The following is a 15,907-nucleotide window of genomic DNA, read 5'->3' on the forward strand; positions in this document are numbered from 1 at the left end:
CAGGCCAATAAATAGAAGATTTTTGATTGACCTTGACGCCAAGCCTCTGACAGGAAGAAACATTTCACTTCATAGCTGATGAAAAGATACCTTATTCCATTTGATTATTTTTTGAGCCCCGCTGCAGTCTATACATAACACCTGTGAACAAGCACACAGACACCCACAGATGCAGGAACACGTACAACCTTATTTCATTGAAGGTGGTGATGATAAAGTGTGATGTTGTGGATGGCTGGAGGTGGCTTCAAGTCTTAGTTTATTTGTGGCTGCTTGTGTTAATGGGATTTACGTTTTAAAAGTACAATCAGCATATACATTATTTATGTGTCAGTTTTCTAAATAATAGTACATGACAGGATATTATATTATTGCTTATTACAATGATCGCTTTGAATGCATAATGTGTCAAAGTAACTTAAACAATCAACTGTTTTGTAGCATTAAGTTGATCCTTTTTGGGATATTAGATGTGTTTACATGCACAAATTGAATAATTGGATTAAAACAAATATTCTAATTAATAACTTCTAAGAAGAACAATATACAAAAATCTGATTATGACATGTTTACATGAACCAGTATTTTTTTTTTTTTTTTTATAAAAGCACTTTAAAATGCACAGATTGGTAAATTTCCATAGAATATGAACTTCTTCTTTAACTGTAAAAAGTAAAGAAAACAGCATTGCAGCAGTGTGTTGGCCTGGATTACTCTTAGCATCAAGAATAGACCCATGCCAGATTCCGAGAGTGGCTAAGGCCTTATTACTTCACATTAAGGGCTTAATGTGGCAACAGACCACTTGCTTCTTCCGCTATTATGTATCCTGCCACGTATGGCAAAACACATAATTTTACTCTCTGATAATGCATTGAGATGTGGGTTAGATATTTTTGATCTAATGTGATTCTAAATGATGCAATTTTCCTTGGAAATGCAATAGTCTCCAACATGATATTTTGACCCTTGAGCAACCAAGTATTAACTTAACGCAATATACAGAAAATGGGAATATGTCTCAGCACAACCCTAATTCTGTAATAAAATTATACTTAATTTGTCTCATAAAATATTCAAATGTTTGGAGAAACAGAATTTTAGATTCCAATAAGCTGTAAGCTACTATCACCAACATGAAACTCCTCACCCATTTTACTTTGTGGGTTATTATTTCAGGAGTTCAACAGTTTAACTACCTGAAGTGATTCATTGATCGATTAGCACTTGAGTTGTTTTCTTATTTACTAATATGGACCTGTGTCCTGCCTGACAGAGGTTTTCCTGCATCTGCATCTGCTTTTGTAGATGAACAGAATTTTTGTAAGGGTTCTGCCCTCTTTTATGGTTTATTTTTATTTTCTTTGTCATTTTGTGTGGGGGGGGGTTGATTTTTCTAGCTGTCTTGAGTTACTCTCTGTTGCCCCCTTGTGCCTGTCTCCTTTCCCCTAGGTCCCTTCTAGTCACTTCCATCCACACCTGCTCCATATCATCTGATTAACCCAGTCTTTGTTCTATCTCCCATATGGGTTTGTTGTTGTTTTGTAGTTACTTGGCTCCCTCTATGTGTTTTTCCATGGCATGTTCTGAGGTTCTTTTTTTATTTCCGCCTCAGTCTCCTGATTCAATCTACAAAACTCACCTCTGTCTCCTGATCTCTGCATTTGGGTCCTCAAAAACCTCCGCTCAACCGTGATAATTTTAAATCAAACCAGACTTCAGATTTGATATATACAGAAGCCGAGAGCAGTTGTGTCTCTGCGATACTTTTTCACGGTGGTTTTCTTGAGAAAACAAGTTAATTTTCTCATTATCTAAATACAATGAAAGCCATTCTCTCATTATAACAAGATGCTTGGTGAGTGTAAAAAACTGATTACATCCTTCAATTTTAATATTCTTTTTTGTTTCTGCATTTTTTTTCCTACTTGCTTTGATTCTGTTTTATTTTCCTATATTTTAATCATGTAAAGCACTTTGCATTGTCTTTGTACTGAAGTGTGCTGTACAAATAAATTTGCCTTGCCTTGCCTTGCCTTCAATATCACAACAGCGGGAAATTACTTAGAAGTAAAGGTCGTGGCAGCCTTTGTCTAGTTTTATAAATAATCCTGTGTTTAACTTTTAGGTAACAATGACGTTGTTGGTTTGATGATTTGCTTCCACTTCTGATTCATAAGCAATTACACATATGCCTCCAGGGCCTTAGCGCCAGTGTCTTGTCCCTTGGTCATGCCTGTAACAGGTATAAAATGCAATAATCCCCCAAATTAGTCCAGATTAAAGATTTTCATTTAAAAAACTGTCAGATTTGTTTCTATTGTATTTCATGGAATCCAATCATCCGCCATGACCTGACAATGAATGAGAAGAAAAAGGAAACTAAAAAAAGTTATTATTTGCGCAGACTCGGTACCACAAGTGCACAACTACAGGCACTGCAGGCATGGATGGACTGGGTATCTAGGGCTGTTGGCCAACCTCATTCACTATTTATACAGGTTAATCATCTTGTTATCTCTAGAATCAATACATGTTTTCTTGTGATAACAAGATACTTACCTTGTTATCTTGAGAAAACAAACAAATGTTTCATGATTTAATTTCTTTACCAATTAATATTGTTTTTTATATTGTATTTGTTTGTCAGATTACCAATCAATACTTTTGAGTTCACTTTATTAGAGTATTTTTTTATCAGATTGTAAAAGCAATTCTTAAGAAATGACATGCACAAGTTACCATATTTTTTTAATGATATGGAACAAAGGAACTTATTCTAATGATACGTTTCACTCTGAGCTTACATCCACAAGTCAACCAAAAGAGCAAATTCTCATGTGGATGTAAGCTCAAACATTGGAGCAGCAAGTTGGATTTTTTTCAAGCAACTAAGAACATTTAACATTTATGCAAAGGTTATATCTGTCTGTCACCTGCTTCCTCAGTAGCATAACAGCAACAGACCAGCAACAGTAGTTGCTAGTCACTTGAAATTTGTAATGCAACATAGAGAAAACGTCCATGGAAACATGGAAAGTACTTAATGATTTCATAGGCAAAATACACAATTATAATATATAATTAACACAATAATTATTTTGTTAATAATTTAATTGAAGATGGAAGTAAAGATGTGATAAGGAAGAAACAGTTAATGATTTTAATAATCATTTTGCTAATTTAGGCTTTAACTTAGCAAAGGAAACTGTACCTACAAAAGATTATGGAATAAAGACTGTGGTTGCTTATAAGCCCAACTATCATAAAATATTGAACATTTTTAAATATTTCAAAACTAAAAAGTTAATCTATTAGAATGGATTTGATATCCATCTGTAAATTTTCCTCCACTTATTCCTCAGGATCATAGTAGGGTTGGTAACTAATGTCAGCAGCCTATCGGCAAAAGGCAGGATATACCCTGGACAAGTCATCAGCCAATCACAGGGTAACACAGAGACATTAAACCATATGCACTCAAACCTAAGTACAACCTTTTAGAGATTTCAGTTAACCTAGAGAGAATATGCAAACTTCATCCATAAAGACCCTGGGCTGCAAATATAACCCAGAACCTTCTTACTGTAAGGAAATCATGTTGAAACCCGCCACATCATGCAGACCTGGGTTGGAAATGTTAATATGATTTTTTTATCTATTAGCGAAAATTATTATGGAAAACATTGTTGTTCTGATTTTGCAATTATTCCTTTAACAGACAGGTAGCAATATGTTAATCTAGAGGGATGTTACTTCATGTTAACAGAAAATTAAATATAGGGTTCCCCAAGGGCCTACCGTAAATTACTTACGGTATGTTGTATAAAAATGTTGTTGATACTACAGTTTAATATTATGGCCAAATTTAATAAAGAGTTGGTGATGACGCTGGTGGAGGGAAAGCAATTTTAACAAATAACTGGTTTGATGTGAAAAAGCGATAGACAAATATATTAAGAGTAAAATTAATGATAATGAAATAGATTATGGTAAGTCATACAATTTATCAGCATAATTACTGAGTGCAAACCACGTTTTAATGTGCAAGGGGTAAAAAAACTATTGCAGCATTATATAAGTTGCAATGCAGAACAAAAAGGCCTTGCATCTACTGTTTTCTCATCACTACTTCATATGGAAATGGGATTTAGAGAGATACCTGCAAGTCTACATCTAATTTTGTTTCTCTGTTTAAAAAAAAGGCTAAAATATTTGTCTATTTTGCACCTTATGATGCACGTTTCAAAAGACTGTTTTGTTATAACTAAGAGAACATTGTTTATCAAGAAAAGGAGTTCAGTTATGAAATATTTGCATCGATGAGCTAAAACAAGCTATATTACTATTTCTAATAATTTTCTCACATGACTAATCGCATGAGTGTTAACCCGATTATGGCTGCACACGGGAAACATGGCTTTCAGTCCTTTTAAAGTGACTGCCGCTTGTTCAGGATTAGTGTGGTACCTTTATGTGCTTTCCAACTTTTGGGACAGCCTTTCATAGCATCATGAACCACAGAATGTGTCATACATTCCATTATCACTTCCAGCTTGTTAGCGCATGCTCACATGCAACTAACATGTGTATATGCAAGCTTACCGTTGCAGAAACTCTCACAACCATGGAACTGTGAGGTTGACAGGTACTCTCAATCTGTCTCTGCAGGGTTTTTTTTTCTTTGACACTTTGTTCATTTGTGAACAGTTTTATCCGAACACCTTTTCACCCAAAAGCATTTCACATTTCTTCCAGTCTTTGGCTTTCCCTACCTCATCCTTCATTATTTTTAATCCTTTCCTCTAAACTCTACTTGTCTTTTTTTAAGACTTAAAAAAACATGGAATCAATAGGTTACAGTGTACCCTAAACTATAAAGTAGCAACCTTTGGTATATATGATGGCTTGACTCACTTGAGGCATACGTTATACAATATAAATCAAATATTATTCAGGAAGTTCTTTCCAACTTTGATTTGGAATTTCCCATAAAATTCCGACTTATGTCGGACTTATGTTTTGGGTTATTATCTTGGTGTAAAATGAAGCAGTGACCAACCAATGCAGGGGGTTGAAACATGGTGCTTCAGAACTATGGTAGCCATTTTGGTTAAGGATGCCTATCACTTTCTACAAGCCCCAAACCATCACACTTCCAACCTAGTGTTTGGCAGTTCATAATACTTTCCTCTTGGCCCAGACAGGCCTCTTTATCTTAATCTTGCATTTTAGCACTGAATTTATTTCTTTAACTCCTTCTTTCAAAAACCTGCAGCTTAAAGTCTCTCCTCTTCACAGTGGAAACTGAGAAGTGCTTGCTTGCTGTGACCACTATGACACTGTGATTAAAGCTGTTGTAAGCTGCCTATCTGCCAAGTTGTTAACTCTCAACAACTTGCCTTCAGATTCAGATCAGGCTATGGGTCTGCCAGACATCTTCCTGTAAGAGTTTCCTTCAATTTGCAAATCCATTTTGATAGTTTTTTTTTTTTTTTTTTTTTTTTTTTTACTATCAGGGAATCCTTTACTTTCTTTGCAATGTTTCATTGCTGCTGTAATGTAGAGAGAATACAAGCGAGAAAAATTCTAATACCTGAAGGAATTAGTTCTAGTCTGCTGCTATGCACAGCCGTGGCTATTGTTTCAGCCTTTGTTTTGTTTTTTTAGCTTTTTGTAAACAAATATGTAATGGCTTAGTATGGCATGGACAATTTAAACAGTTTTAAAGAAATGGCCAGTCTAAAAATGTTCACCCTGCAGCCCAATTTTTACTACATAAAGAGGATGTTTAGTTTGGCTTTAATCTAAGATTGAAATTATAAGAAAGAATGTTTAAAAAAAAAAAAGCAGGAGGTGAAGTTTAAATGCTTAAACCAGCTCTGGCAGACAAAACCCAGGAAAAATACAGTATTCGTGTATCTTCTTGTGGAGTATTCTGAGTCCTTGTTGCAAATATACCAATGCTGCATATAAACGCAACTATTTTTCTATTACTATACTATAATTTTTAATGTATAATCTAGGACTTCATTGAGAGAAATTCTGAATTTCTTTGCAACATCTCTGTAATTCTTTGCAATCTCAGTGAAGTGTCAGACTCAGGTGAATCCCGAAATGAAACTTTATGCAGCAGAAAGATGAGGTAAATTGAGACATACCAGTATATCTGATCATAAATGGAAACAAATGTTCATCTCATCCCCAAGAAAGAAGCTGATCACAGTTTGTTCTATTCAACCTCATGTCCTGGCACCACTATATTTAGTGTCATAGATAAGATTAAAGAATTAAAGCCACATTTTGCAAAAGGATAATGAGCTTATTTACAAAGTTGCAAAACCAACATTCTTCACATCATCTCTATAGGAGTTATCCATCAATGACTTAAGACTTGACTGGGACTTTAGGGAAACAATTACCTTTCCCTGAATTGGATTGGGTGTATTTATTTTTTTATAAAGTCTTGAGATTTTTTTTTACTGTTTTCTGCTTCAGAAAGAAATTCGGAGCAAAATAAAAATGTATTAATACCTGAAATTACGAGATTCTTTAACATTTTTTTTTTTGCACCTTGTAAAACCTTGACTATATTTGCAAAGAAAATAAAAGCCAGGAAAAAAAACTGTTGTTTTGCAAGGCCCACTGTTGAAAGCAGGTTTTGAATTATCTATGATAATCTTTTATTAACAAAAGATGTTGTAATTCCAATTTAAAACATTTTTTTTTTTCTAAATCCTTTACTGGAACCTTGGAACCACATGAATTCTCACATTCTGTGGCAAACTTTTTTTCAAACATGGAAACCAATGCCTGTGGCAGCCTGATTGTGTGCCAGTCTTGTCAACAGATACTAAGCTCCTGGCTAAGCTCCTCTCTGCAGGGCCGTGCAGAGACCACTAAAGGGGCAGGTGCTCAAAAAAAAAAAAGGGCACATCTTATCGCATTTTAGGACACAATATTAACAAAGTCACATAGCTTTCAGAGTTTAATGAACAATGATAAATTACAAAATTGTGAGACATACAATCAAAGCTAAGGGAAATATCTACAAAGAACATAGAACTATGCATATGTAAAAATATTTTATTAGTAATTTCTTTCTGCAGGTCTATTTTGTTATAGGAAAGTATTACAATATTCAAACCTGCAATTTAGCCAAAGATGTAAATCAGAGCTGGACCACCAGACATATTTTGTCTTTACAGAATTAAACTGTTAAAAATGCATACAAGGGCACAATGCAACCTTTTAGTGTACTGTAATCTATAAAAAAAATGTCTGCCTGGTTTGCTGTACTGACAGTGGAGATGGAGACGGTCCATTCAGAAAAGCAGAGCTGCTGCATCAAACTTTAACGTGGAACTGCAGAAAAAAAGAACAAAACAAACATTTTATTAATGCATGTCACCATGAGAAAAGCCTACTCTGTTTGTGTCTTAGTGTATTTTGTAAGTACCTATTTACATTTTCTTCAATCTTTCCTCTTTGTTTTTTCTTGTCAGTTTCTCTTTTCTTTTTTTCCTCATTGTCTCATCTTTTCTGTGTTGAGTGAAGGTCAATGTCTTATTTATTTCAGTCTCTTGCCTTTCTTTTTCCCGCAAACTAAACCCAAGATTATGATCCAAAAACTTATTTTCCGTCATGGTGATTTAACTGTTTAAAAACAAAATTCCAACTTTTAAGTATTTTTGCTATTTTTGTTCTCTTTTGTTCACAGCAGCAGTTTTCTGTTAGCCATGTCTTTAAAAATGTTAACCTCACTGTGAATGATTGGCACATCCTTCTCGATTGCCAACAAAAGAAGGTCTGACAACCGATCCTCCTTGCAGCAGCTGCGCAGTTTTGTTTTCACCAGCTTCATACATTATATCTATCATATATCTATCATGGTAGTTCTGGATGAGTTCTCCTTCAAGATACATTTACCTAACGCTAGAATAAATGAAATGTACATCATGCAGCAAAGGAAATTAGAAAATCAGACATATATCCATTATGGAGATGATAGGTTTTTGACGGGCGATGTGCCCCTATTGCATAAGTAATACTGAAGAATGTCCTACTATCATTAACGACACAGGGAAGCTTTTTAGTTATCTTGCTTTGCTAGCAAAGTCATTAGCTAGCAGCTAGCTCATAGCACAAGAACAACAGCCTAATGTCTGTATGATAAAAATACTGAATCGATAGATAAGAACAGCTTTTCCTCACCTGGCTGTCTCCTCCCGCTCAGTAGTTCTTCAGAGAAAGGCGCGCCGCGTCCTATACTTTCCTCCGTTTAAACCGCTATTCTTTGCAAAAGTAGAGAAATTATACAACGTTCAAAGTTTTCCATTGTCTGACAAGTAGCAAGCCTACTCCAGTATTTTCACCAAAAATTATGTTTTTTAATTCACAAAAAAAACTGTTCTGTAATCATTACAGAACAGTTTTTTGTGAATTAAAAAACATAATTTTCAATGTAAAAGACTAAAAGCACAGAGTAAACAGTGTTTTAGATCAAACAATACTGCATCATCCATGGGGCTCATTTGGTTTCACTTACATCTCTATTCAGGTTGACATTGGAGAGGCGGTGCAGACTGAAGACATAGCCATCCGTCCGATCATGGTTGATCTTGCTTAGGGCCAAATGAGCAGCGGCCACAGTGTAATGTGGAATATTCGCTACCTTTAGCTCCGCAGTTAGCCACCTTATCTGACTGTGGGAGAGGCAAGTGCGTCGTCACCGGCAAAAGGTCAAAGGTAACAATGTGACCAGAGGGCTTATTGTATTGTTTTTCTTGCCCCAAAAAAAAGATAATAATAATAATTTCAGTACATGTGTCAAATAAAAAAAAAAATAAAAATAAAAAAAAAAGGGACCAAAAGGGCACATTGGGATCATGGAGCAAAAGGGGCAGGTGCTCAAGCCCCCTTAGCCCCCCCCTCTGCATGTGCCTGCCTCTCTGCACCACTAATGTCTGCTGATTCTATGCATCGTCTGGTAGGTTTTTCACATTAGACTTTAACGATCAACAAGAGCATCAAAGATAAAAAATAAAAAAAAATAAAAAAAACAACAACTAACAAACAGAAATGCAAACAGCCATTTTGCATTTGGTCTAATCCGACAAAAAATTAACATCAATACTTGTACCTTGGTTTGTCACTAAAATCTACAGTTTACATCAGTGTTAAATGATTTAAAACTTGCTGCAACACTCAAACAAAATGTTTCAATCTCTTACTGTAACTCCTACTTGTCATGATGCATATCCTCTCTGTAATAGCAGTATATATAAATATGAAGTATTCAGAACAAAGCAGGAGGTCCTAAACACCCAGGTAAAGCAACAGGGATCAAGACAGTGAATCAGCAATCGATATACCATCTCAACACAGTCCTCAGGCAGTCCTCACCCACATCTTTTATAAACTCAAGCTACTGTAGGAAACCGTTTTTTTTGGAAGGTTCAGCCATCTTTCCCAATGGTCCATCTGCTCTAAATACCTGACTTCACCCAGTACTGTTAAATGTTTTCTTTTAGTTCTATTTTAGATATGTACAGTTTATTTCCTGCCTATGAGGCATTTAACAATAATTAGTATGCAGATTATTAACATGTAATAATGTACATATATAGTAGGTTTTTGATAAAGGGGGAAAAAAACAAACAGAAACTAAGAAAATCAAACAATCTAGAATGACGATATGCAGATAAAGTGGGAATCAAAAGAGTGAAAACACGAAACAAATGTAAAATTCTGAATATAAACAGCATTCTTGAAAAATTCTGGCTCTGTTTATGAAAGACCATCGTTGCAGATGATCAGGCCAGAGGCGCTTTTGGACTTTGGTGGAGGAGGGGCTGAAAGAGTACTATGTAATCCAACCACTGGCCCTAATCTCTAATCTGTACCCCTGATCCAGGGTGCCAGGATACATTGTGGGTGTGTTTGTGTATGTGCAAGGGAAAGTGAGTGTCCAAGCAAGTGCAAAGGTCACTCGGATATGGCACATGTGCACAGGACAAGGGAAAGCAGAAAGGTGCATGCTTGTGTGAACATGTGTGTCATTATGCTTGCAGCTGATGGAGCGTAATGACAGCAGGGGAATTGAGCATTATATTGAAAAGACCTTGTTTTGTCAGAAGATTACATAAACACATTCCCACAAGAGCCAGGACAGTGGTAGTAAAGTTGGCATTACATGAAGAAGCCCATAAACCAGAATTATTCATCTGACTTATAAAACCTTCAATAACATCAATTGCTAGGTCCCATTGTATCTTAAAGATCTTTTAATCCATCAAGATCCTAACCCTAAAGTGACTTGGTTGTGTCACTGAAAAACATTTCCAAAACTCATAGTAAGTGCACTTGCCTGGTGTCTTTCACCAGTGTAGGCTTTGTTTTAGAGATTAGGATTAAGTTTAATTAATTAGTATTTATACTAAAACATCTACAAAAACTAAATTAATATTAATAAAGCATTTCTTTGTTTGCTAGGTGAATGCTGTGATGCCATTTGGATGCCTTGCCCTGAGAGATGGGCGGACTTACGACAGCATATCTGATGTCACAGATAAATACGACTTTGGACAAGTTCTTCGAGCGTAAGTACTTTTAAGTTTTATAGTTATATTTCTGTCTTTCACCTTCTCTATTTACAAATCCATTCAAATTAAATTGTTAGGACAAACTAAAATTCTGTTTATCTGTCAGTTTCTATACTTGTAGCAAAGTGTAGTATAGCAAATAAATCCTCAGACAGGCTGCTCTTTGATAGCTCATCAGACGGCTACTGTGTCATCATAGCTGCTCATTTGAAGCAACCTTAAACTTAATATATATATAAAATCCTTTTTTTATTGGCACCTTTTGGGATTTTTTTTTAATATTTAGATAATAACATATTTATGATGCTTTTGCTTTATAAGCGACAAAACACCCTTGTTTTTTACCCAATGTTTTTGTTAGTTGAGAATGCTAGTTGTATTGGTCTTATCTTTTTGTTCTGAGTTCTGCCAAAAATATAAAATAATGTAATGTATAAATATAATAATAAAAGTATAATAGTGAATTTTGGGATTTTTTGATAGTCTGCCACTTTGCAATGTAATCAAAGATGGTACGTTCCTGAAAGTATTCCAGTGAACCCATCTGATTATGAAGGTTCTTTTGCCAGAACTGTTACACACACCTTAATTTCAGCAAAGTGGATCAAATTATAAACAATAAACGGTGTACCTTAGAAAACTGTGACAAAGCATAATAGCCTTTGACATTTGGAGCAGCCATTTTGTTGGAACGTTTACAGTATCTCAGTAAAGTTAATGTGGTTACTGATATAATGTTTGTTAATTACTTAAGTAATCGGCACACAAAAAAACCCTCAAAGTAGGCCATCAATTATGTATTTTGCATTAAAGTAAAATGATACAGAAATCTATTAAAATTTAGAAATCAATAGTACCCCCACTTTCAAATTAACATCAATTAAATTAATCAATTCGATTAAATGTTTAAGCTAACGGTGTACCTTAGAAAACTGTGACAAAGCATAATAAATATGTCCTGTAGATTAAAATAAATCTGCTAATAAAGGGTTTGGGTTGTTTTATATGGCTTCAATAAGCTAGAAGCTGAGCTTTTATGGATTTTGGCCTCACAATATTCTGAGAATTTATTTAACATTAATGGAAAAACTCCAATATCTCATTTGTCAACAACGGGTAAGGCAATACTTTCAATGTATCCTGCTAAAAAAATAAAACCAAAATATTCATTGCTGAGGGCAGAATTAAAAGAAGGGAGAGTCCAACAGTGCCACACTGAAAATGTTTTCTGACAGCTGCATTCTGAAGAGGTGTTGTATTGGCATTATCCATGTTAAGCTGCTGAGAAAATGATTGTGTGATTTGGGCTGAACTGCCTGTATTTTCCTGCATTAGAATCTGATATCACTTTCTTTTATTCTGATTGGTTGGAGGTCGGCAGATGGAGGGAATCGCCCATGCAAGAAATAGTCACCACTTCTTAAGATTTTTGTTTTCTAGTGTATGATTTATTGGAGTTTAATCTAAACAAATAAAACTATAGATTCATGTCAATAAAGCTTGAACTTTGATGGATACGTCTCACAGGCTAAATTCATAGTATTTGGTGTCACATTTTCATGATTTCCATCCCCTGGCCTGCAAAACATGACCCTGCTGGCCAAGAACCTTTCATTTTCTTCTTCAGTGCACTCCACAGATATGCACACTCTAACCATATGCCCCAATGCCAATTGGTGGAAGAGGCCATATGGCAGCATTAGCATCTGGCCTCAAAAAATGTCTGCTCAGATTTTGCATGACACACATGTACACAAACACCATAACACATCCACAGATAGGAAGCAGACTGAAAAGAACAAACATTCACCAATAAGCACACACATTTGTCCTACATGTGCATTTCTGCAATAAAATCAGTTATATTAGGAGATTATAAAAGTGCCCTGAGAAAAAAATTTAATATACAACAGTATATAGCTTCTTTTGTTCATTTATTTTTTCAAAAACACTGTTAAATGAAGGGGAGATTAGCAAATAGAATCACAGAGCACGACCTAATATGAGAAATATTTTTATTTAACTTGAATAGTTTTAATCTTATTGCTTTTTAAATGTAATCTGCATAGAGCCCTAGAAACCCTCAAATGATAAAAACATAATGAATTCCTGATGATGGTGGCAATAGATCATTTGCAAATCATTTTTTTTTTTTTTTACTTAAGCCAGCGGCTCACTGCTCAACTAAATTACTTTAGTGTATTTCACAACACAGCCAGTGTTCTTTATATATCTAATTAATTCTAATATATTTTATATCCCGGACACCTGTTGTTAAATGGGATTCCAAAAAAAAGAAAAAATCTAATCAATAGATATTTCATTTTGGCCTAACTTTGACATTATATTTATCTTTCCCTCCTCTCTGTCTGTTTGTCTATTTTTCTCTCCCTGTGTAGGAAGGAGTTTTGTGAGCTGTGCCTGGCAAAGGACAGACAAACAGAAAAGGTGTTTGTCTGCAAGAAATTTTTCAAAAAGGATGGAAGAAAAGTCCGCAAGGCCGCCAAGAATGAGATCATGATCTTGAAATTGTATGTAATCAGCTAACTTATAAATGTAGAAGTGTCTGTGTTATTGAGAAGATTGATTTATTAGTTGTCTTAATTAAACAGTAACCATGATAAAGCCTGAATTAAGGTAACAGCAGGGAAGATTCTTTAAATTATAATAAAACACTTTATTTGTAGTTACCTTTTTAGACACTCAGGGATACCACACTAAAGCAAAACATCTAAGGGGCAAAAAAAATAAATAAAATGTGCATTAAAGTAGGAGGTTACAGAAAAATAAAAAAATAAAAATTTGAATGAAAGTTAATATAGCAGAAAGAAATTGTATAAAAAAGAAGCACAGATAAAAAAAGATTTAAACCCAGTAAGTGAATGATGTAGACGGGGGGGATAGGTCATGTGAAACAGCTCAATGTTCCACATGAACACGAGAGGTGGAGGAACTGTGAGGATGATGGATGATGAAGATCGGAGTGAGTGACTTTGACTAGGAGTGTGGAGAAGGGCATTGAGATATGAGGGAGTGAGGTTGTGGACGGCCTTTGACATTTGGAGCAGCCATTTTGTTGGAACGTTTAAAGTATCTCAGTAAAGTTAATGTGGTTACTGATATAATATTTGTTAATTACTTAAGTAATCGGCACACAAAAAAACCCCTCAAAGTAGCCCATCAATTATGTATTTTGCATTAAAGTAAAATTATGCAGAAATCTACTAAAATTTAGAAATCAATAGTACCCCCACTTTAAAATTAACATCAATTAAATTTTTCAATTCGATTAAATGTTTAAGCTAATTTGTATATAGCGTCAGTTCAAATGTTATCTTAGGACACTGACCAGTTCAATTAAACCACACAAACAATTGGTTAAAATGTTTTCTTTCTTATTCTGTAGATTTCAGTATTGTATTTATCTCCTTTATAAACCCAGATTTACACATATCATACTTAATGTCTTTTTTTTTCTTTGTGTGATCAAATGATTTGTTCACATCTGGGGTGAATTCAGCATTAAAAGTGCAATTACAGATACATTTACAGTTAAGAATTTCAATGCTCAACACTTCAGTTATCTACTTAAAAATCCGTCTGTAAAATAACAAAGTTATTCATTGATGTCTGCATTGTTTAAGCTTTATTTTTGTTTCTGGGAGGGGTCTATAATTGCTTTTTGTATGATTATTATAAGTGTAAATACAATATTGTTTTAAAAAAGATTTATTGCAGGCAACAAAAAAGAACATGACAGAATAATTTTCTCTTGACCCCTACATTGCTGCATATAATAAGTTCAGGGTCTTTGAACATGGACTATCGGGGTTTTGATTATTGTGAAAGCATCAGTATTGCTTAATGCCTCCATCCCTTATCTGTCTTGCTGGCATTATATCAGTGCTTCATCCAACTAGGTCCCAATTGAGTTGTATGAAGTACATTGCATAGAAATTGACATTCTTAATCTACAAATGATATTTTCAATTGGATGAAGCTTAACTTTTTCTTTAAAAAAAAATATCCAGAAAACAGCTTGCTCTCAGTGCATATCCTGTAAAGTCTGATCGTTTAATGACACTATATTATAGGTTAGATTTATTATTATTATTATTATTCTGTAAGATATTATGTTGGTATAGAAATAGTCTTTTTCAGGAAAATTACACAGACACAGAAAGGGTATGCAATTATATTTTATTATAAAGTAATATATTAATACATATTAATAAAGTTGTTTTTTTTTGTTTCAGCTGGTTTTCTGGAATTTTCCTAGTTTTGTAAATCTTGAATTACCTATTTTAAAACTAAACTTGTAGCATTTTTAGACCAGGCAGTTGTTCTAAACTTTTAGGAAGTATATAATTTTCAGTTACAGCTATGAAAGAAAATATTACTGGCTCGTGTCTAGATGAGGTCTATTTATAGTTTTAATGTTGACATAAATCCGGTTTATTGCTCCTTAGATCATTTCATTGCTGCATTTGGTTATGGTTTAAGATTTTGTATCAGCTTCTCGATTCCTCTGACTGTTTTTTGGGGGTTTTCCAGGGTCAATCACCCAAACATCCTTCAGCTGATAGATACATTTGAAACTCGAAAAGAATACTTCATAATCCAGGAACTGTGAGTATTTCTTATCGTTTACTTTTAATGTCCATGCCATCCATATTAGGTGTTTTAATTGCATGTTTTCGTGCAGAAACTTATCATTGAAGTGGTTGGAGTTGAATGTTTCCTCTTATTACTCTTATTGCTCTTGCTCCCCTGTGCAGCAGAGGAAGGTGTTAGATTTGATGAGATGTTTGTTCTCCGAAACACTCAGCATTACTCAGTGGCCCTGAAGCTTTGGTTTGCAACAGGAGAGTCTGCATGGGGAGCTTGGGATTGATTAATAGGAGACACAACCATGTAGTAATACAGATTTATCCATAGAGGGAAAGGTCTTTCGTCACTAATAAAACAGGGGGGGGGGGGGGGATACGTTTAAATGAGTGGATTCACCCCCCTTTGTCTCTGTGAGCTATTTAGGAGCTCCCTTTTCAGTCTGGGCTATAGTTGTCCTGCTGAGAGCAATATGTGATAATCAACCCAATCATTTATCTCCAAAGATAATGTAAGTCCTTTAGAGTAATAAGCAGTAGCCTCACTTTAATTGCTCAGCAGTGATAGCTCGAGGCGAGATAAAGCAAAGTACTTTCCAGACAGCCAGGAACACTTTAGCAGTAATACGAAGATTAATCTGCGCTGTTTGAACACGGCAGGTATGTTTACCAATATATTTGGCAGTGTGTAAAGAG

The 15,907-nt window shown here is 34.8% G+C and overlaps 1 protein-coding gene across 3 annotated transcripts in view; it reads left to right on the forward strand.

Moving 5' to 3' along the window:
* The window catches only part of camkvl (CaM kinase-like vesicle-associated, like), a 71,869-nt gene that overhangs the window by 42,467 nt on the left and 13,495 nt on the right, over positions 1-15,907 (forward strand). For all 3 annotated transcript variants that reach the window (XM_038286346.1, XM_038286344.1, XM_038286345.1), the window contains exons 2-4: positions 10,495-10,601; positions 13,004-13,135; positions 15,159-15,233. In XM_038286346.1, the coding sequence (XP_038142274.1) occupies positions 10,507-10,601; positions 13,004-13,135; positions 15,159-15,233 (302 nt within the window). In that variant the 5' untranslated portion in view covers positions 10,495-10,506. The remainder of the gene's footprint in view (positions 1-10,494; positions 10,602-13,003; positions 13,136-15,158; positions 15,234-15,907) is intronic.

The sequence above is a fragment of the Cyprinodon tularosa genome, unplaced genomic scaffold, assembly GCF_016077235.1.
Source record: "Cyprinodon tularosa strain WSP-4 unplaced genomic scaffold, ASM1607723v1 ctg223, whole genome shotgun sequence".
In the NCBI taxonomy this organism is placed as follows: Eukaryota; Metazoa; Chordata; class Actinopteri; order Cyprinodontiformes; family Cyprinodontidae; genus Cyprinodon; species Cyprinodon tularosa.